This window comes from Pectinophora gossypiella, chromosome Z (genome assembly GCF_024362695.1).
Source record: "Pectinophora gossypiella chromosome Z, ilPecGoss1.1, whole genome shotgun sequence".
In the NCBI taxonomy this organism is placed as follows: Eukaryota; Metazoa; Arthropoda; class Insecta; order Lepidoptera; family Gelechiidae; genus Pectinophora; species Pectinophora gossypiella.
The window spans coordinates 8,001,683-8,024,937 of record NC_065433.1 but is presented as its reverse complement, the minus strand read 5'-3'; the positions used below and the strand labels follow the sequence as shown (position 1 = coordinate 8,024,937).

Sequence of the window (23,255 nt, the reverse complement as noted above, 5' to 3'; positions counted from 1 at the left end):
CATTTGAGATAGCAACGCAACGGGGGTGGTGAAGCGGTGCCGGCGGCGGGCCGGGCGGGTGGATGCAGCGGCGCGCGCGGGCTGCGCTCTCCGGGCCGCGTATTGATCGCGGCGCGCAAGTGGCGCCGCGGCGCGGACTCGCGGGCGCGCGGCGCGCTGGCTCGCGTCGTCGTGCGCCAGCTGTCAAACCCGCGTGACGTAACGCTAGGGCGGCGCGCACACACGGCCGCCGCCAGCCGCCCGCTTAGTACGTACCGGATCATACGCTCTCGCGCGTTGCAATCGTCTCGTTGCTTTACCCGCGGTCCAGTGCACTGTGTACCTACTCCGTAGATTCCTTCGGCAGGTGAGGTTGGGGCCGGCGTGGCCCCGGCCACTCGAAGTGCGCCCGAAGCGGTATTGATCGCATCCCGTTCCGTCCGACTGTTTCAATGTTTATAAACAGCCGGCTGCATATATTCGCTCCCTCTTGTTTTTGATACGTTTGTCTGACAGCGGGCGATCCGGGCGGCTGATCTTCAATGCACCGGCTGCACCGCAGGACTCAGTGCACGTATGTATGCACATGGTTATCCCATTTTTTACGCAGCGCACCGTCTTAGCGACGATTACACGTCGCATTTACATAGGTAGTTAGGTTGACTAGGTATAAATAATAAATCTATATCTATTGTCTTCGATTCTTAAGACATCGTATAACTAGCGGCTTGTAAACATAGTTTTAGGGTTTACCGGAGGTGCTCGTCTATCGATCCGGTTTGCGTTGTCTCTGTTTAGTTCTGCATTTGTTTAGCGTAGATTGTTGAGGTGCGGTTGCATAAAGGCAGCGGAACATGACTGTCACGTTCTGCCCTGTCAGCCGGTTTCAGTTGCATTGCAACCCAATAACATAGGTATGTAGACCTACCTGCACCAAATTGCGCAAAAGTCTACAAATATTGAGACATTCTCCCTCATATACGACCAAACCTGTTACCTACCAATCAAATGGTTCCTAATTTATTAATTACCTACTTGCAGGTGGGCAACTGCTAGAAATTGGTCCCGAGCGCTAGATTTGTCGTGTAGGATTTGCGAGCACACCCATGCATTCAAACATTGGGGTAAATAAGTTTATGACACTAAACAAGATTAACTATAACAATTTAATAAAAAACGATCTAAAAAATCATCATTGTAACGTGTCGGATCGTAATTGAGGGGTAGAATTGTGGTAGGTAGGGCCACGTATTTACTAAGTAGCTAAATAGTGTAGGGCAGAATAAGTTCGGGACTACCGCAGCTCTACGTCACTGTATCTCGAATGACTCTGTTCATTATTTTTTCGTTTTCTATTTATAATAAATCACAACATTACGCGATATATTCGGCAAACCGGTATTGCGATCACGGCCACCGGTTTTTAAAAGCTATTCAGAAGTATAATTTAATTTTCTGCTGGGTCATACTAAAGCTTAAGAAATGCGTATTAATGAGACCCACGGCTTTTTATTCGAGTAATTTACATCCACGTTCTTGCAAATATGAAAATTGCAGAACGTTAGTGAACCGGAGACAAGCCTATATTTTAACGTTATTGTTTGATGACATTAAGTTTCCTTGGAAGCGTTTTCAGACCGGTTATGACCCAGATCGGCCAGTCCCATTAGGTGAGGTCACATCCCAAACAATTTCTAGGTCTGACTGATGGCAGGAAACTTACATTTCTCATGTCTCGTTTTTAGTCTAAGCTGTCGTGGACGTCCTGTTCACTCTGTCCAGTCATCATACGTCATTTAAGCAATACTTCTCGTTCTCATTTCCCGAGAACCCTTCCTTGTCTACATCACTGAGCGGTCGAATTAGTCTTCCTTTCAGTACAGAACTTTTGTGCATAATCCTGTATACTTAGCTATTGCCTAGAAATAAGCTGTTTCTCGTTTAAGCAAAATATATAATAGCTGGGGCTTTTCCCAGGACGAACAAAAGGATAACCTACTTACTATTTATCTTTTATAACAAACACACCACTCGCGGGCATCTCTGTGCTTTGCATGAAAAACTAATTTATTATTTAATAACGACGTTTAAGGTAGCCAGGGTTGTGCTCATCAGCAGTTCTATTCTTGATGAACTTGGGAAAGTTATAAAGTGATAAATTGTATTTACAGTTTATCGACGAGAATTAGTTGCAGTCTTCTTTGTTAGTGAGAAATACTTATAACGTTCAAGTATAAAAGAGCTGAATAGATCGGAAATAGAAAGGGAAACACGACTTTGTAAGTTCAATGGTTACTATTGGACGCCTTCTGACTTGACGTGCATAATAGGCTGTTCTGTTGCAAGCTCGTTGAATGACATTTCTGTGTTATTCAGAGAAGGCAATATACATATTATGCTTGGACATTGCAAGATATTGTACGATAGTTCGAATGCATTGCTTCGCGTCCTTGTGGGTGATGTCATTCGGACAAACAAAACAAACATTGAACGTCCAACAATAGTGCGAACAGGAACGGCCGCGACCTGCCCACGACATGGGTGCGCCAAATCTACGTCCACCTACATAACACTACTGTGATGATGAGATCCGTTGGAAACCCAAATATAATTGCTTTGCTATATCAACAAGCTGATTTTATGCCTCCTAATATCACAATGCACTTGCACATAAACTATGAGTACTTTCAGATCGTCAATGCAAATCTAGGTAGGTATACTGATGATAAAACACTTTCGCAATACAAATACCTACGTAAATAAAACAATGGCTCAGCATTACAGCGAATAGCTTGCACGATACAAATTCACAATTCCTGAGAAATATTCACGTGCAGGAAACCAGACACCGATGATATGTAAACGGTAGCATTCAAAATCCGGTAATTCTTTCATTCGGCGATCGACATGCGTCCAATCAACGGAGGCAAGCATCAGAAATACAAACAACGGTAGCCCGCCACCGGATATAAAAATGAATGGATTCGTTAAATAATACATGTGTGTAGTGCACCTTAGGGTCAGCGCAAACCGAGCGGCAAATTTCTCGCGAATGCTCGAGCATTTTCTTAGTTGCTCGCGTAGGCTCGATGTCGCTTGAGCCGAACTAGCATAACTTTATTCCCATTACCAGTGCATTGTACGCGGACGGGCACGCGCGTACTTGAGGCGACGCGAGCAATCGCTGTCATGTGAACTTTATGGTAATGGAAATAAAGTTTATTTCAGTGTTATCTTTAAGTGCTCTTCACTTCGCTGCTTTCGATCTGCGCTGACCCTTAGTTAACCAGTGTCTTCTGCAAGACAGAATCGTGTCCGTTATGGAGATAATTTTCGACATCTAAAACTAATGTAGGTAGATAGATACCTATTTCATAATGCGTTTGAAATCGGTAGGTAGGTAACTAATGTCTGTTCTTATATTTTAAAACGAATATAGGTGTACATACCTAAGTAAGCAGTTATCGTACTATGCGTGTTTATTTGACTAAGTTATTGTCACGTATTATGAAATAGCCAATGAATTCTATATTATCGAAATGAAATTGTTTTTTTTAATAATTATTATTGAATACAACGAAAAATTAACAAAACAATTAAAATAACACGGCTAACCCCCTCAAGGGTTTGTCTCGGCGCTATAATCCGCTTACAATTACTTAGTGCAATAACATATAAAAATAAATAGAAAATATATTATTAAAAAGACCGAAACGGTATTATAATAAATATTAATAAATATTAGGTACTTTGACTTAATTCTTATTAGTTGATGCAGGATTGCTTTTGATGATTTAAGTATTAAACACAGCCTATCTATTAGCTGAGAAAATAAAAACACACAATTTAACAAAAATGTAAGTAACGTTAAAAAAAAAAAAAATATCTATGTTGGTAGGTAAGTAGGTATATGATTTTATAATGACAGTGTAATTGTCGGCAATTTATAATAGGTGTAAATGAAGTGCGTAATTGCACATTAAAACTACCTGGTTAACTATCAGCATAGGAATTTAGTACTTACATGCTTGGATTTATATCTCATTACGCGTTTTATTTTAATCAAGAGATAGATAATGCATTTGGTGGTGTATATCTGTGTAATAATTGATCAGGATGTTGGGCGGTGATGGTTCATGTTAAGTATGTGCTGCAAGTGTCTGTACCTAATTAGGTGAGTATCGCGATTAAATCGACCTGTGCAAGCGCGGGCGCAGGTCGCTACTCGTTAGTCGCGGTTCAACGTAGCCTGACCTTTCTCTTTAGGAATGCTATTATTATATGTATTGTCATTCCCATCCCACACAACCTATACAAAAATGAGAGCCGTTTTGTAGGAGCTCTCTTGAGGTATCTATATTGAATACTAGCTTCCCACCCGCGACTTTGGCCGTGTGGATTACGGTGATCCCGCGATCAGGTTTTCATCCCTTTTTAATCCTATTAAGGGATGGTTTCCGAGATAAAAACTATCCCTTTATTCCATATGTTTCAAATCATCTCCATACCAAATTGCATCTAAATCGGTTCAGTCGGCTACGTGTGAAAAAGTAACAGACATACAGACAGAGTTACTTTCGCATTTATTAGTGTAGATTGTTCTTGTTCGGTGTGATCCTTCTCATGGCTTTTATACCGAAGTAAACATAAGTTTATACGGACCTATGACTTATTGCTTCATCTAACCTAATAATAAATTATTAGTTGTAGAAAGAATATAAAACTTTATGCGACGTTTTCAGTGTGAAGTGTAACGTCCCCACGGTACAGTTTCGCGATAGACTTTAATTACATGCTTTTATTAAGCGAATCGTACTTTATTTTTTATATTCATAGTCATACCTACCTATTCTTAGAACAAACTCGCGTATAAAACTGGTAAAAAAAAATGGCGTCCGTAGCCAGCAATCAACAACCAATGATTACAATAGGTATAGTGTACCTACATCTACATTATTTTATTCAACTTTGTATTTTTATTTTTTCCAGAAACTGTCAATCGTCGTCGCAATGAGTCGGAATAAGATACGAGTTTTAGAAAGATAAAAACTTAGGAGACAAAATAACGAGGTGAGTTACTGTCGAGGCGACACGGAGGGTCACTGACGACTTTTAGAGCCAGAGTTCAATCAGCATTAGACAACATCTGATGGATATCGCTTTAATGGATAGCAAATAGGTAGCTAGATAAGCACGCGGTGCATTCAATTACCCTCGCTGGTCATCAACAAGACTGACATCACAGATCGAAATAAACACATGTGATAGTACCTAACTATGAACTGATTAAAACGTGATCGCATGCCTGCCTTTGATGATGGAACAGTGGGTACAAATGTAGAATTAGGTATAATTTACATGCGGTTATGCAACCATCGCTTGACCTTGACAGTGGCATTACGTAGAACAATCTTGATGGAGTTCAATAGTGCATATCCGCCGAATACACGGTACAATATGACGCTGTTACACGAAACAGCCTGCAACGTTGCCATACATCATCTTCAACGTCGATCGAGAGTGCACAAATATGTAAACGAATCATAACATTTACGTGGATACAAGCAGGCATGTTGTTTCACAGCTCGACTCATTCAGACACGTGGAAAATCGCCCGCGATCCGTAAATAATTTTAAGGTGAAGGTAAAATATAGTCAAGGTCACGGCTAGAACAAAAATCATTATTTCGCGAACTAAAGGCCCGTCACATCAAAATATAGAACGCATTAGTACGTTCTACTTAGGTCTACAAAATATCAGAGTATACCTTTGACTTCCGCGCTCCGCCTTAGTAAACACCAGAACATTCGTAAGAGTCAATCCATTCCCCCTGGTTTTAATAGAAATGATTTAATTGAAGTATACATAATGTTCACGTTACGATACGGCGTAGTATCTGCAAGGATGGACTGTTGCCAATTATATACGTACCTACCTGGGTAGGTAGGTGGTACATCTGAGTATTGAAAACGACTTGCCTGCCATATAAAAATATCGCGCGGTTTTTTAGCGTTCAACATGTGGATTTTTATGAGCCTACGTCGCGGCTGACCTAATAACGATTTTTCAGTTATATAATAAATAAAATAAACAGTTTGCAGTGTAACATTTTTGCCTTTGCAGCTGTAACAAATAAATAAGAAAGAAACTTTTAACGTGTTAGAGCAGGGCCGATGGTATTTCTAGGTAAATTGAAATTGTCTTTTAAATGTCTTATCTGCCTACCTAATACGTGTTATTATCTTTCAGATCTCAATCGAACGGCAGAGAATGTCACAGAGTGATAGGCTGATTGTAGATAAATAAATGATACGATGGACAATATTTGTATAGTATACGTAAACTGAAGACTGTTTTGATGGTGGAGGGAATAATATAGAGTAGGCAGCGATGCTGTCGTATATGGTGCCGGTTGAGGAGAAGCCGCCCCCAGTGCCGGGCAAGGGGCGGCTGGCGTTAGAGCTGGTGGGTGCGCCCGGCAGCCCGGAGGCGGCGGCGCGCCGGCTCCCGCCCCGCACCAACATCTCCAAGGAGTCCTCCACGTCCTCCTTCGCCAGCGACCTCACCATGTCCTCCTCCACGCCCACCGGGGCCATAGACAAGCCCAAGCATAAGCTCCTCGGCAACGGCACCAAACATACAACTCTAAAGAGGTAAGTGTTTCCTGCACTAGCGTATTCACATTCCTCGCGTACCTACCTCATAAGTTATAAGTTTTCTCATTAGAAGATTCATTACTTTTCGATTAATTTTCGAAAAATTAATATTTAGATTCATTAGCTTTAGTTCATTCATTTTAAGAATATAACACCTAGTACTTATTACATTTGTTTGTACATTATCGCTAGAGTCTAAAACGAAGATATATCGTGAATCGCCTCTATATGCAAATTATATGAAAATATATAAAAATACATAATAAGATATGAAAATTAATAGGTAATTCGTATAGTATATTTTTATATTCGTATATATTCGGTACGTACCAAAGAAACTATGCAGCGTATTATCACCGTTAACTGCCCGTTAAGTGCGGAAAATACTCGTTAAATTAATAGGTACACAGTTCTAAGCTCACCTACTCGCCATTTCTTTACTTCTTGTTTTATCAGTGTGTTAGCAGTGCTACGTTCGCTTAAAGCATGTCTGCCTCTCTGACAGTAGTGACAGTTCATTGTCTACCAGACCATGCAAGGCGTCGTGGCTCTGCACACCCCAGTAATCATTGCTAGCGTGAGACTTATACGAGTAGGTATTATTGATCCCTTCTTATTCTGTGACGTTTAGTTTACTCCTCGTCTATCTGTGACAGTATCTGGTAGGGTCAGAATAAGGCCGCCAAACTACATTCAATATTCTTTATTTGGATTTATTTGGACTTGTAGAGCAAAATATATTTAAAACACAATTTTGAATAATCGCAACCTTGCGTTTTATATTATTTGCATAATGATAAAGTATATATTCATCATCATCATCAATTTAAGAGCCACGCTCTTGTCGGTGTAGCATTTTCCATTCCAGTCTATCAAAGGCCAATTCCTTGACTTCCCTATAAGACACGACGTTAACCTTTTCTTTTTTTTTAAGTATATATTATTATATGCATAATATTTTATGGCTACAAAATATAGTTCTGTATATTTGTGTTGAATGGATTGAAAATATTTATTGGGTCACACACGCATTTTACACAAGAGAGCAATTAATAGTCTGCATTATGTAATGTAATGGCATACAGTGAAGTCAATGGCATTAAACGTGCATTGCTCTTGTAATGTGCATGTATTTCTGGTTCTGGATATCATATCACTTTGATTGATTCAAAAACGGAGCGGATAGGTGCGTTCGACCTCGCGTTAAACCTACTTTGGCTTGTGTTGTGAAATGCGTTCCAGTTTATATTTTTTACTAAATAAGTGAGTTGTCTCGACCGGGTTTGACAAGCGACACAGGATTTAAAATTGTGTGGGAACCTAAAAAATGTGCAATGTACTATACTTGTACCAATAGTTAACTATCATAAGCTAAATAACATCAACTGCCTATATACGTCCCACTGCTGGGCACAGGCCTCCCCTCAATTAACCGGAGGGGGTATGGAGCATACTCCACCACGCTGCTCCACTGCGGGTTGGTGGAGGTGTTTTTACGGCTAATAGCCGGGACCAACGGCTTAACGTGCCCTCCGAAGCACGGAATCATCTTACTTTTTCGGACATCAGGTGATTCAAGCCTGAAAAGTCCTTACCAAACAAAGGACAGTCTCGCAAAGTGATTTCGACAATGTCCCCATCGGGAATCGAACCCGGACCTCCAGATCGTGAGCCTAACGCTCTAACCACTAAAACACGGAGGCTGTTCATAAGCTAAATACGAAATGTTATTTCAGAACAGGCGCAACTATAATTTTATCTATCTCTAAACGTACTAAATGGAAAACTGTACATACGCTTGTAAAGCTGCACATAAATTCACAATTATAAATAAATGTATTTAATGATAAACTGGATGATAACGCTGTTCAGATTTAACGTGATAATTATTATCTGTTTTCTCATTGCTCGGGGTCCATAATTAATTAATAATTCAAAAATATAATGTAATGGCAGAGCAATATAAAAATAATTGTTACTTGATATTTGGATCGGATACGTATTACACGTACAGAAACGTATACGGCCCCGGTCCGGTACGGTCAGAAACGTATTGTTTCTTTAACCTATGTTACTATTGCTGCCTATATTGATGTGTCTACACTCTACAGAGACATAAGAGTGATACAGAGAATTAGATCTGGATTTGTTCTACTGAATTATGCTGAAAACAGAATTTGTTCCGTTAAAAAAACGGAAATACAAAGTTTTCTAACCAACCTCCAGCCAGCGGGATATTTACCAAAGTTAAGTCTGATGAAGTATAAATTGGTATTAACTTTTAGATCTGTACTTATTCTGTTCAACAAAACAAAAAAAATATTTCTGCCGTCCTTACTTCAGCTACAATCAAGCTGCAATGAAACCTCCAGTCAGCGGACTTTTTCCTTCAATGACATTCTTTTGTAACTTTTACGTATACGTACGAATAGGTAATTTAAGTGAAATTATAGTCGTAAATAGGTTAATTTTTATTATTTTAGTGTAAAAGTTACAAAAGAATGTCATTGAGAGAAAAAGTCCGCTGACTGGAGGTTTCATTGCAGCTTGTTTGTAGCTGAAGTAAGGATGTCAGAAGTATTTTTTTTTTGTTTTGTTGAACAGAATAAATACAGATCTAAAAGTTAATACCAATTTATACTTCATCAGACTTAACTTTGGTAAATATTGCTTCGCTTTATTTTGATCAGAATAATAATGGGTGGAAGATGTGTTGTGCCTGGGTGTAAAACAAGAGTCATCATTTACTTATACCCAAAAACAGAAAAATATCCTTGAAATGAGATGGTTAAACGAAGACTGAACAGTCCTTCATTGAAAATACAATTCATGGAAACATGACATCAAATGTGATTACGTAATGATTATTATTGTCATTTAATGTCAGAGGCCAAGCATCTTAGCCATCTAAGGTGCCACCTCAAATAAATTCTTATCATTTAATAAACAAATACCTAGGTACTTATGTGATGAGCGGAAAAGTACCTAATGGTCACACATAGATAAAGGTGTATATGATGAGCAGTATTATGGTAACAGGTGATCTGTACAAAGACGTAATTGGTGTTAATTTCATAATGAAGTAGCTGTATTTATTTATTTGTAAATTGTTGAATACTTATATTTTTCTGACAATATTGAAGTATACATATTATATAAGTACTAAAATATAGGTATAATAATACAAAAGTGCCTATACGTATCCGGATTTGGCACATATCATTGGAAGTAGCCAACTGTGACCTGCAGGGTCAGTCATTATCGAAGGTGCAATCATGATGCGTTTCATTTTAATGTATCTCATTGTCCATTTGTGCGTGATTATTAGGTACTTTAAGGTTGCCAGGGCCAAAGTCCTTTTAGTATCAAATTTCCATTGTTGTGCCTATCTGGAAATCCCGAGAAAATAGCAATCGTAACTTTGGCAGGTTTTTCTAGGAGTAGATGGAGTATTCGATCAGTCAGTGCGACCCGGAGGCAGAGACATAGTCCTTGTAGTCCCAGGCGTCTGGTAGCTTTAACACCGGCTTGTTGAGCCAAGACGTGTAGATCTCCAGCTTGCATTCAGGTCTGGAAACGAAAAAAATATAGTTTGTCGCTAAAATCGGTGTTTCCCAGGAAACTTTTACTCGGGAATAGCCACGTAAAAGCCGAAAATGTAACATTGTTTGCGCTCTGCGTAGGTCTAGAGTCCGACCAGCATAGATGTAATGTCAATGGTAACATATCCACCCCATACATACAGGGTGTTAGTGATGTCGTAACGAAAACTTTGAGGGAATATTGACACCACGATTCTGAGTTGATATCAAGTGGAATTTTGTAAAACTTGGAAAAGTATGGAACTGAAGATAATAAAAAAATATATATAATTTATAGCTCAGTATTCGTTACGATGTCACTAACATCCTGTATTACACTACAGTACCGATCTACCGATAGATGACGATAGTTCGGCCATAGCACCGGTCCCATATTGTGTTAAGCTCCTCATCTGGAAACCTGGATCCGCTCGTGAATGCTACTATTAGCTAGATCTGCGAGGCGCATGGCCAACTAAAGGAAGGCAGTCCACTTCAGACTCTCAGACTCTTCGGATTACTAGAACATACATACATATACGTACACAAACTCACGCTTATTCCCCACCGGGGTAAGCAGAGACCATGGAATTCCATTTACTTTGATCCTGACATACTAGTTCCATACAACATACTACTATTACCTCTCCCTATCCTCCTCCCGTCCTGTCTGTATCCTGTCCATTGCCTCATATATTATTCCTTATCCTATGCCCTCACTGTACTAAGAATACTTACTTGTCTAAGTAATTTATGAGGAAAAACGGTTGTTGTGTAGCATTGTAGAAAACCCGAAAAACAAAAGCACTACTATACGCCCCCAATAGGTGATATTAATTCGTACTTAAACCACTTTCTTTTATTCGACCTGCAAAACGATTTCGCCTTCACCTACAGTTCGTGCCTGTCTGACCTTTCATTCGCATGACTCGTCACGTCACGTACTTACCTATTAGGTAACCTAAGAAATCTACAAGTATAAAACGCATTAGATCAAGTCTATAAAAAATGAGGAAGTTCTTTGAACTATTCTAGAACAGATACGAGCCTTAGACGGAAGCTCTTTTTGTAGCATGTCAAAGAACTCGAGGTCGTCTAGGTCACGAACTTACTGAATGCTTTACGTCTAGCGTCCCTTAGCGCTCGCGATGTAATAGGGTATACTTTCTTTCAAAGCTTTTTGCCATAGACTTGCAATCTAAAGCGCAACGTACTTCAGTTTCCTTTTTAAGTAAGCGTACTTCAGTTTCCTTTTTAAGTAAGCACTTACCTAATTATTCGTACATATTTTAAGGGAAATTTCAGTATTGTGCAGATTTAATATGAACGTAAAATATTCATGTATTAACGAACCACATTAATAAAATGATTTTGTTATTAATGATTTATTGTACAATCGTAGTTTTGTCTGCCTACACAGTAAGGCATTACGGGCGTGAATTCGTGTAGTATTCACGAAGAAAAAATATAAGTAACAAGAGACAGCTGCGATTCAAAGTCAATTGTTTTTTAAATCATTAAATGTTTTGAATACTCTGAAATAACTCACTTGGAAGCTAGCCATCCAACGAAGCCAGTACTGGTAAGAGGAACTGGTTTAAGACACTTAGTAGTTTCTATCTTGGTTATGGGCTTGAGAAAAAGTTTTGTGTTCGCCTGACGAATTTGGTCTGCTTCTTCTATCGCCTTTCTGAGCAAGAAAAATAGTTTAATTTACAACAGAGCTATAACTAGTGACATTTAAATAATCAGAAGTAGCGCAAAACGCTAGCGAGACCAAGAAAAACCACGAAGCTTATCGCGAAGTTCACACGGTATAAGTAAGTCTTAGAGGTTGTAATTAATTACTAATTACACGTGTTGCTAGTTTTTGTGCGCGTTACCAAGCTAGATCCGTCCAGACAACAGTCTGTCACTTGACGACGAGAGCGATCGAACTGCACTAAGTGGGGTCTGCTTTGCTTAGATACTTTCCAGCAAACTTAAAATATTGAAATGTAATCTAAAAAATCTTTACGGCGATTTTCGCGGTCATAACCGTGTCGTTCGTAAAAACAGCTGCATTTGACATTGGTTTCGCTTCGGACTGTGACGCTTGTATAAATTTAATTTCCGTGACGAATGCTCCCACTTGGATGCACGTTGGCCTGGTAATTCTGCAGCGAAGGGCAACCCTGCAGTTTTATAGCCGCTACGGGGGACTGCACTGAACATGATTGCAAACAACACTTACCTACTTACTATTATTAGGTGTTTTATAGTTTGGAAGTAGGTAAAACTTGCTTTAATGCAAAAAGGTTAGATGCTCATTAATAGTTATTATAATAACATGTCTATTGCCAGCTAGCTTGGCGGATTTTATGACATTACGCATCTCACTCGTACGTGAGCGAGAATATTCAATATTCAGTCACTTACTCCACTTTATTTAATTCCATACTGCATGTTACATTAAGTACAAAAGTCACGAGCATTAATATGTATACACTATGTTACCATGTCACATTAACTTTTTTGACAAATTGAACTGTAAGTCTCACTAAATGTCAAATATGTTAGTGCGACAGAGTCTTAAAGTGGGTGCATTATATTGCTCATGACTGTACATAGATTATGTAGGAGGCTAGACCTTGAAGAGGTCACATATCATTACAGTACCTACCTTTAAAAGTTTCTAGTTAAAAACGCTTTTATAACTACTAACCTACTTCGTGCACCCAAAATTATGCGTAGGTAATTATGTATAAAAAACCATTGAGGGCAACCAGGTTGGACCCTAGTAAATCGTCCCAGTTGCTTGTACAAATAACAGAATATACTTAATGTATTTTAAAGCTTTGAGAGTAGGGAACTATAGTGAATAGGGTTTAGAATAAGTAGATATCTAGCTTAACCAGTTCATCACGTCACATGTAAAGAGGTAGCAATCTTTTCAAATTTAAATTGTACAACATTTGGACAGTTTGTGACAAGGTCATAAGTATTCTCAAACTTTCCTTGTTATCTGGACCTTGAAATGAAATAAGTATCCCAAGTTGAAGCTACGTTACGGAATACAGACGCAAGGAATTCCACACATTTGCTGGCATGATGAAGCAAAGCGCTTTGTGCGGTTTAGTGGAATGTTAAAACCAAAAGGGCGGCAACCATCCCATGTGTATACACGTCTAGTATTCCAAAAATGAAATGTGTAAAATGACATATTTTACGCATGAGTTCGGCATCCTGCTTTCATCAATGAGTAGCTCAGCTTCTTCTATGACGTTCGAAGTAGGTACATCCTAGTTTTAATAAGTATTTACATAACCTTACTCCCGTGATATCCTATTGGGACGCCGAACAACAGGGAGAGCTGCTTGTCATAAGACAACTTGAAACCACTTTTCCTGATGGCGTTCTAAGTTCGATGAACTGGATAGTGAGAGGTTACCAGCAGTACACAGAGCGTGACGCTTGAAGATTAGGTATTTAGTAAAACCTTCCTAAACACGACAGAAAATATCGAACCGGCGCCAGTGTCGGGACACCTATTTAGTTTTCTTATAACGGTTTTTACCTTGAACTCGTAAACCGCTCGTAAACGGTCGAAGTTAAAGGTTTGACTGGAGGTCAGCTAACGCCTAAAAGCTTGAAATACTTAATCGGTTTTCTGTTGTTGCACTTTGGAAAATGTCATATTGGAGAAATTAAGAAAAAGAACGACCTTAAAATGATTTATGTTGTCAAAAATTACGAATATAAACACTACTGTTAACGTGATGAAGATGAATTATAGGTGTAGGTAAGTTTTATCAATAATTCCAAATGGTATGTTTAAATTGCTGCTGACTTGTACAATTACCTAAAATTAGTAGGTAGATTTAAATAAAAAAATAAAAATAAAAAAAAAAAAAAAAAAGAAAAATAAAATAAAATACATTTATTTCAAGCAACATAAGGCTCATATACAATACTTTTGACACAATACAGTAAAAATAAAAAATTAAATAAAACAAAATGAAATGACAATAAAATGATATAAAATACAATGAAAATAAACTAAAATAAAATTAAAATGAAATACACTAACATAATATCTAACCAATACCAGTTTTTACATGCCTGTCGCAGCAGTGCATGATGTAAGGACAGTCCAATCTGTCCGCGATCACCGCCAGGACGGCGTTGGGGCTGGCACGCACTCGCCGTACCAGTGCCGCCGCACGCACTCGCATAGTGCTGTGAAAACAAGCTATCCGTGCTTCCGCGAACATGCCCGAGGCACTGCAGTACCGACTCAGCCCCATCACCACCCTGAACGCATTATTATATTGGACTCGAAGCGCATTGTACGTTTTTTGCGTATAGTTTGCCCACAAAACGCACGTGTACAGCGACGTGCAATATGCTTTGAAAAGAGTCATCTTCACACCGCTTGAACACCGCGCAAACCTGCGGGCCAACATATTTGCTCTTACGCACAGCGCCCTTCGCTCCCTCTCTATATCAGCATCGTCCTTGAGGTCGGCAGTAACGACGTGACCTAGGTATTTAAACGTGTATACTCTTTCCAATGGAGTACCATATAACCATACAGGCGGTATGTTGTCTGGCTTATTTCTGCCAGCCTCAAAGACCATATACTGACTTTTTAATACATTATATTTTAGACCGTGACTCAAAGCGTACTCCTGACATAAACTTAGCAGCCTCCTAAGACCACAGACCGATGCGCTCAGCAGCACCATGTCGTCTGCATAGCTAAGATTATTGACGCTTACACCGTCAATATTACAGCCGACATGCTGATTGCTCAGCGCGACAATCAACTCGTTCATATATAGGTTGAAGAGTGAAGGGGAGGTTAAGCCTCCCTGTCTCACCCCACACTCCAAACCATACTCTTCCGACATCGCTCCCGCCCATCTGACCTTGTTGACCTGGTGTCCATACCAGTACCTGAGGATGTCTAACAGTTCTCTAGGTAAGTTAGTAGACTCGAGTTTCTTCCATAGCACGTCATAGGACACCAGATCAAAAGCCTTGGACAGGTCTAGGAAGCACGCGTAAACCGGGGTGTCACGATCAGTATAATACCTGACGGTATGCTTAAGGCACAGTATGGCACTTTCAGTCGACAAATGAGGTCTAAAGCCAAATTGATTGTCATGTATATTCAAGTGTTTGTGCAACTGTGTATTAAGCATAGCGTCAAGTACTTTCGCGATGACAGTGGCTAACGAGATCGGCCTATAATTGCATGTATCAGTCAAATCCCCTGTTTTATTTTTCACTACCGGAACTACAATGGTCTTCAACATGTCTTTAGGTAAGTACGTGTGACTAATACTTAAGTTATAAAACATAGCAAGAACTCGTGACATGTGTGGACCAGCATGCTGGAGGTGCTCTATGCTCAAACCATCGTGGCCCGGAGATTTCCCTCGTGAAATTGACTTTATGGCGTGTGCAACGTTCTTGGCCGTAAATCTCGTCCCCACTATCTCGTTTTTATTCTGATCGTCGAACATCAACCTACTAGGGCCCAGCGGCGACTGTATCCTAAAATGGTCCTTGAAAATGCCAGCTATGGCTTTGGGGTCACTAATACCATTGACACTCACCGGCATGCCAGGCCGAGTATTTTCCTTCTTCGTACTACGCCAGAAACCTCGGAAGTCACCCTTGGAGTGTTGCTCAGCGAGAGCGTCCATCCTTAACTGTTCTTCGTGGTTTTGACACCACCTCAGTCTAGATTTAAATACTCTGCGACTGTCACACATTTCATCATAAATTACCCCCGACCCAGGCCACCCACACAGCACCCACTCTCTAAACTTCACCCTGGCCACACGGTGAGCTTCCAGCACATGTTGATTCCACCCCAAGATACGCGGACCTCTCCCTCCTTTACGTACAACCTTACCGCACTCCGATGCTTCGCATAACGCGGTCACAATACTATTGTACATAATGTCCAGAGCACGCCTATGAGCCGGGCTATTACAGTAAAAATCTGCACAATTAACATATTTTTGGTCAAAGTCTATATTTCTCAATCTAATATGAGCCTCTCTACCATAAAGTGCAATCTGTTGCTCCGTTCTCTCTCCCCATACGCCTTTTTTATCTGCTACTACTGTGCTCCGCAGTATGGGTATTAAAAGCTCAAAATCGCACTCGATGATAAGGGGAAAATGATCGGACCAAAACACATCATATTTCACAAAAACATTACGCACAGAATCCACAGCGGCCCGGGTCAGGATAGCGTGGTCCAACCAGCTGGGGGTTCCATATGCTTCACTAATGTAGGTATAGGTGTGAGACGATTGGCCTAATTTTACTATATCTATACACGCCCACTTCTGTTCACTACAAAAAGACATTAGTTCAGCATAAAATAAACCCCCAGGGCTTGCATTAAAATCCCCCAGTATATAAACAGATTCTATGCCATATTCGTCTATAATAGCACTTACCTTACCCAGGCAGTCTGTGAATTCTGGCAAATTAACAGGCGCATTAGTAGGCATATACACACTCATTAAAATTATAGGCTGGTTATTAATAAACACTTTAATTGCACACATCCGCGCGTTATCACATTTAATCACTGACACTTTTGGAAACGCACTGTATCTATACAACAACGAAACGCCGCCGAATGGACGACCTTGAAGGATTCCCATCGTCATATCCATAGCCGACGTTCCAGTATATCCAAAAGAACGGTCTATGGTACTTAAGTAATTTATCTCGTCAGGCCGCAACCAGGTCTCCTGCAAAGCAATCACGTCGCAAGTACGGCATAGCTCTCTTACACCATCAATGGAGCGCTTAATCGATTTGCAGTTAAATGTAGCAATCCTACTGACGCGATTAGCCATTTCTCTTAGTATCGGAAACGGTTACAGAGCTACCTCTGTACGAATACTTGTCAACAAACGGCCTAAAGATTACATCTTCCGGCCATAATTTTTCATTTAAGTACATAGGCAACTTGTTTTTTGACACGTACACTTTATATGCCTTATAGTCTCGTGGTTTTTTTAATATGTATTTCGTGTAACGATACATTATCCTTCGTCTGTTCAGCTATGTATTTAATAACGTCTTCCTCTGTAGTATCTTTATGTACATTCGTAATGAGTAAAGGGATTTTTCTTTCCGCCGCTTTAAAATTGCAACGCAAGTCTCGTGCAGCGCCAAACTGGCCCAGAAGACGATGCCTCGACGGTTTATTACGCTTGCCCACTATATTCCACCCTTTATTCTCATTTTCACTCTGTTTTTGCACCTGATCCATATTTCGCCAGTCGGTGTTGTTTCCATTCATAATCAGCTGACGCTCTGCTGGTTGCATTGTTAGCGAGGCGTGCGTGAGCCCGGCCGTCTCTGCTGTGTGCGTGCACTCGGCAATACTCGGCTGCCGTCGACTCACAGTCGGCTCCTGATTCACCGGCCCCGCGCCGCTACGATCGCGTTCAAGCGATGACCGTTGTTGCGAAGCTGAGTCATAAACATCTCTCTGTTCACCTACCCTTACAATATTGCGATAAGTGTTCTCCATAACCGATGTATGATCCTGTTTAACATAACTTTCATTTAATGTCGAATTACACTGCACAATACCCATAGGGCCACTATCAAAAGTATCCAGGTTCCAGGCCCCTCGTTTCAAATTTACATTACGAACAGACGAAGGCGGCAATGAGTCATGTTTTGTTGCTAATACTTCTGTTTTAAGCTCATTCAGTTGTTCTATGGTGGCATAGTTGATTTTAATGTCTTCCAGCTGATTTTGCATTCGAAGCATATCTTTTAACAGCTTGGTGCAATCCAAACTATTAAAGAGAATAGGTGGTAAACGTTCTAGCTGCCTAGCCACGAATGTTGGGATAACGTCGGGTTCTGTCGATTTAAACACATTGAGTATGTCAAGTAGGTCTCTTTCCTCTTTGCCCTTACTTTTTCTTGTTATTTTGCGTGTATCCGTAGGAATGGCATCAAACAATAACGATTTCGACTTCTTAATTTCCTCACTAGTAAAGGCCGATTTACAAATCCGCACAAGAGTAATTGCGTCAATAATTGACACTTTATTTTGTACGTATGCCAGAAGTTCGTCAATCACAATACAGCACGAATTACACTTAATAACGTCCGTCATTTTGTCGCTAACGAGTTTACGCGACCTCCGATAACCGATGCGCGCGCGCGACTCTTGATTTAATGAAATGGGACTTACTTATAGACATACATACATACATAAACTCACGCCTATTTCCCACCGGGGTAAGCAGAGACTATAGAATTCCATTTGCTTCGATCCTGACACACGTCTCTTGCTTCCTCCACATTCATCAATCGCTTATACACACCACTTATCACTTATAGACATTTTATGTAAACCAAACTACATAGGCGCCACGCCACCGCAGCGCGAATTAAGGGAGTTTGACCACTAGACAGACACGTTAATTCTATCTACGTGGATAGACGTCGTATGGCTATTGGTCGAAGCCCTCGATATAGTATACACTAAATATGCATATTTTATTTATCTGTGTTTTTTTTTTGTAATGATGTCCCTTGAAATATTCACCCAGGCACAACACATCTTCCACCATTATCTTATTCTCTTTCTCCTATACAAAAGGGTGTATCTTATTCTCCCTCCTATGCACAAGGATGTTGGTATCTCACGCTCTCTCTTCCAGCAGCCAGCTCCAGCGCTCGTGCCACTGTTTGCGACACATGTCCGTTTTCTTCCATTGCGCGCGCATTTGAAATGCTTCCGTGTTCGCATCGTACTTCTGTGCGCCCCCTTCCTTCGCCATAATGTACTGAAATCCACACATACTGAAATCATTGGGTTCCTCGCGACGGGTGTAGGCGTCGTGGTAGACCTCGCATGAGATGGCGTGACGACTTGGACGATTACCGGAAGGACTGGTCGGAGTACGCAGAAAACCGCGAAAAATGGAAAGAGTAAGAGACTTTTGCGCAGCAGTGGGAAGTTGTAGGCTAGATTAGACTAGTCTTTAATTAATAGCTGGATAGTCAAGTAACTCTAAAACATAGGATTTAATTGCAGCTCCACAACCTATTACACGGAATATTCAGAACAAAATAGAAGTCGCACATTATCACTGACGACTAATTTAATATTACCATCGTTTGCACGCCTACTACTAGGAAAAACAAGAGCTAATAAAAAGTCGGCTTCTGCCCCTTTCATAAGTATGAGAGATACGGATCTTTATTAAGCTATTAGTTAGTACCCCGCCAAGCTGTTAGCGGACCAGTTCATTAGATTATACGTAGTGGAGGAATGCTAGGAGACTAGACTAAAGTCAGTTATAGCTTAAGTAGGGCGCACATTACACAGAATGTTAAGTAGTTTACAACAAAGGGATGTGGAACTAACTAGGTGTAAAAGTATACACGTGACGATTGCCTGCCACACCATAATAAGACAGCAATACGACCGACTAGAAAGTTTATTGCAACTTACGATTACGGTAACGGGATCGCATTGTTTGCAAACACAAACATATTTTTTTTTTCAATTTCCACATTACTGATTTTAAACGTGATTCCTTAGCGGAATTGGCCCTGAACATTAAGAGAATACCTTTATCTATCATCAGTACTTATTAAAATTACATATCTATACAATTACACACTGTAAGAAAATGAAAATCCTTTCTGCATGCAATGGAGGCATACCTACTTACTATCCACAAATCGTAAAAGGCGATTTGTAGGCACTGGCAAGTAATTAATTGTTTTTTATATTGTTTAACCGAACCATACATTTTATGAAATGATAAGACATGTTTAACTTACTTATGTTAGCTCGGATGAATAACAAAAATAGGAATCCTTGAAACCGCTGACGAAATTCGTCTAATAAAATGTCAATCAAATGTCAATTAATGCATATTGTTACTGATTAAAATCTTTTTGTATAACATAAGTAGTTTGGGAACTTACTTCCTTATTATTTTATGTCTGTAAAAGGGTAGGCGCAACTTAGTCACGTTTATGTGGAGAATTGTAATTAAACTATTAAGTTATATGTTTATTTGGCGTTTCTCGTTAAGTCTTCTGAAAAATAAATAAATTACTTAATAAATTGTGTTCGTTGATTTACTCTAGGCCTCCGGAGGCCCGTGTTGTGCTAAGATGATGATTCTAGGCTCTTTTGTGGCAGGATGTGTCCGGGCTCTACCCATCCATAGAGCAACTCCACGGGCCACTGGCGATGGGTCCCATAATCTTGACCAAAAACTAAGTTTGACCACATGGAATAAGGAACTAAAGTTGGACAGTAGCTTGCTTTATGTCCCAAATGTTAAATACTTCAAGTACAAGGAACACGCCTTATCACTTGTCCAATTTTGGCAGCTTGATGCCATATCGACCGCTAGTAATTGAAGTTTGTGTTCAATAATGTCTGAGTACTTATAATCTGTATAGTCCATCTCGAAATTCGTAGGAGACGGACAAAACAACGTTTCCTGTAAGTTCGATACACTTTATTGATAAACGGCGATCTGCTTTGGTACTTTCACTACCATAACGGCGTAGTTCATGTCAAGGAAAAGAAATTAAATGTTTCATTCGGTAGATTAACATGCCAAATTGGGTCGCGCGATAACTGAGCGAGATTGCCTATTATGCCAAAGAGTCCACGTTAAAATGAACAAAAATTAATTTCCTATCTTTATTTTTCTTAACTTGTTCAGGTTAAGTAGGCATAGTCGGTAGGTTCTGAATGTTCTGATTAAGTACTTGTGTATGTGTAAGTACTTATAGAAACAATAGAAATATATTTTCCCATCGAAAACTTAAAAAAATTGGCATATATACGTATAAGAATAAAATAAAATTATTGCCAGTAACTAGGAAATTATGAATATTACGAATACGGGCAAAAGGAAATTTCTCAGCTTGTCGGAGCCATGCTTTGGCACTATCCAGCGCAGGGTTTCAGTAATTTTCTCTTCCTGCGATATTAAGTAATTGTCAACGATATAAATCTTATATAGCTGCTTTAGGTAAAATACAATAAAATCAAAACTCTTGAGTGTATGTGTGTGTTATAGATAGCGCGTGTTTGTGTTTGAATGAATGTGTAGAGAAGTAAACTATTTAAATATTAATATAATGAATAGTGTTAGTATTTATCAAAAGTGATCTTTTAACTTGAGCACTCTCCAGTAAGTTAGGCTGATTTATTTATAGTTAGTAATTCACATAACATCTATTAAGTAGGCACAACCATGTCACCTTACATTGTTCACGTCGAAGATAATAATGTAGGTATTGCCGATAAAGTATTATTTGTCTCGCAAATCGCCCGTTTTAAGTATTATGTACCTACTAGCTTTTGCCCGCGACTTCGTCCGCGTGGTGTGTTATATAAGAGAGAGATCTTTGTGTGTGTGGTGCATATCAAATTTCAAGCATCTAACTTATGCAGTTTAGATTTTTTCATACAATTTTTTTCCCAATAACTCCCATTTTTCAAAATACAGCCAAAAATAAACTTTATATTTACTAAGGTATGCATGCATGCTAGATTGAATCAATTGATTGAATAGATTTTTTTTTAATTGATTGTTCATTGAGTTTTAATTTTAATACACACTTCCTCTCTTCCCTTCAATGTTGCTGTGCCCTACAGGGTCCATGTTTTAGTTCCTATGCCTATGTAACACCCCATTGTACTACATGGAATGCAATAAATAATTTAATTGAATTGAATTACGCGGTTTCGATTTTTTTCATACAAATGTTTTTTTCCCGCTAACTCCCGTTTCCGTGGGAATTTTGCAATATCCTGTTGCAACTAAGCTTTAAGTTAACTAAGGTACCTGCATGCCAAATTTCAAGCATCTAACTTAAGCGGTTTAGATTTTTCATACAAAAGGATTTTCCCGCTAATTTCCGTTCCCGTGGGAATTTCGGGAATTCCTTTCTTAGTGCACCTCTACGGTACTTAAGCTATGTCCCTTCCAAATTTCAAATGCCTACGTTTAGCCGTTCAGGCTATGCGTTGATATGTCAGTCACTGAGTCAATCAGTTTCTCCTTTTATTTAGATTTGATTTTTTCATACAAATGTTTTTTCCCGCTAACTACCGATCCCGTGGGAATTTTTTAATATCCTGTTGCAACTAAGCTTTAAGTTTACTAAAGTACCTGCATGCTAAATTTCAAACGTCTAACTTGAATGGTTTAGATTTTTCATACAAAAGGATTTTCCCGTTAATTCCCATTCCCGTGGGAATTTCGGGAATTCCTTTCTTAGTGCACCTCCACGGTACCTAAGGTACCTGCATGACAAATTTCAAACGTCTAACTTGAGTGGTTTAGATTTTTCATACAAAAGGATTTTTCCGCTAATTGACAACATTTCAAATTTTTAAGCCGTGGTTTTTTTGTGCTATTTCGAAAGTACTTGTTTAAATAGAAGACACGTATTTTTTCTTTTCAAGATTTTTCCACTAGAAGTTACAAAAAATATTTTTTGAAAATTGGATTCTGCCATTGATAGAATGAAGGCAGTATAATGTAATGTACCTTTGCATGCGCATTTAAAACAAGTCGCAAACAAAGTGTCATGTTATGTATGACATTTACTTTTTTTATAATTTTTATGTAAAGGTCTGAACTTATTATGCCTTCCTCATCTGACCTCGTGGATTTTTCAATATATTTCTATTATTACTGAATTAAAAAATCTGAAAAAATGTGTTTTGTGTAAATCATAGAAATATCTCGAAATGGTTTTCGATTTAAGGCACCTTAGTAAAAATGAAATGTTGTCAATTCCCATTCCCGTGGGAATTTCGGGAATCCCTTTCTTAGTGCACCTCCACGGTACCTAAGGTACCTGCATGACAAATTTCAAACGTCTAACTTGAGTGGTTTAGATTTTTCATACAAAAGGATTTTCCCGCTAATTCCCGTTCCCGTGAGAATTTTGGGAATTCCTTTCTTAGTGCACCTCTACGGTACCTATGGTACCTGCATGCCAAATTTC

The 23,255-nt window shown here is 39.4% G+C and overlaps 2 protein-coding genes across 3 annotated transcripts in view; one reads left to right on the top strand and one right to left on the bottom strand.

Moving 5' to 3' along the window:
- Positions 1 to 202: 202 nt before the first annotated feature.
- LOC126380527 (uncharacterized) overlaps positions 203 to 23,255 on the top strand; it is a 33,588-nt gene continuing 10,535 nt past the window's right edge. The window contains exons 1-3 of the mRNA XM_050029996.1: positions 203 to 553; positions 4,969 to 5,049; positions 6,230 to 6,633. Coding sequence (XP_049885953.1) covers positions 6,371 to 6,633 — 263 coding nt within the window. The 5' untranslated portion in view covers positions 203 to 553; positions 4,969 to 5,049; positions 6,230 to 6,370. The remainder of the gene's footprint in view (positions 554 to 4,968; positions 5,050 to 6,229; positions 6,634 to 23,255) is intronic.
- Positions 9,714 to 19,117, bottom strand: LOC126380537 (uncharacterized). 2 transcript variants are annotated; one of them, XM_050030011.1, is made up of 3 exons: positions 18,906 to 19,117; positions 11,767 to 11,907; positions 9,714 to 10,206 (listed from the first exon to the last, which is right to left on the bottom strand). In XM_050030011.1, the coding sequence occupies exons 1-3, from the start codon at positions 19,058 to 19,060 to the stop codon at positions 10,098 to 10,100; spliced, it is 405 nt and encodes a 134-aa protein (XP_049885968.1). In that variant the 5' UTR covers positions 19,061 to 19,117; the 3' UTR covers positions 9,714 to 10,097. The 2 variants fall into 2 exon arrangements, 1 of the variants encoding a protein (XP_049885968.1); XR_007568483.1 differs by lacking the exons at positions 9,714 to 10,206; positions 18,906 to 19,117 and adding an exon at positions 12,073 to 12,188 and having other exon boundaries at positions 11,804 to 11,907.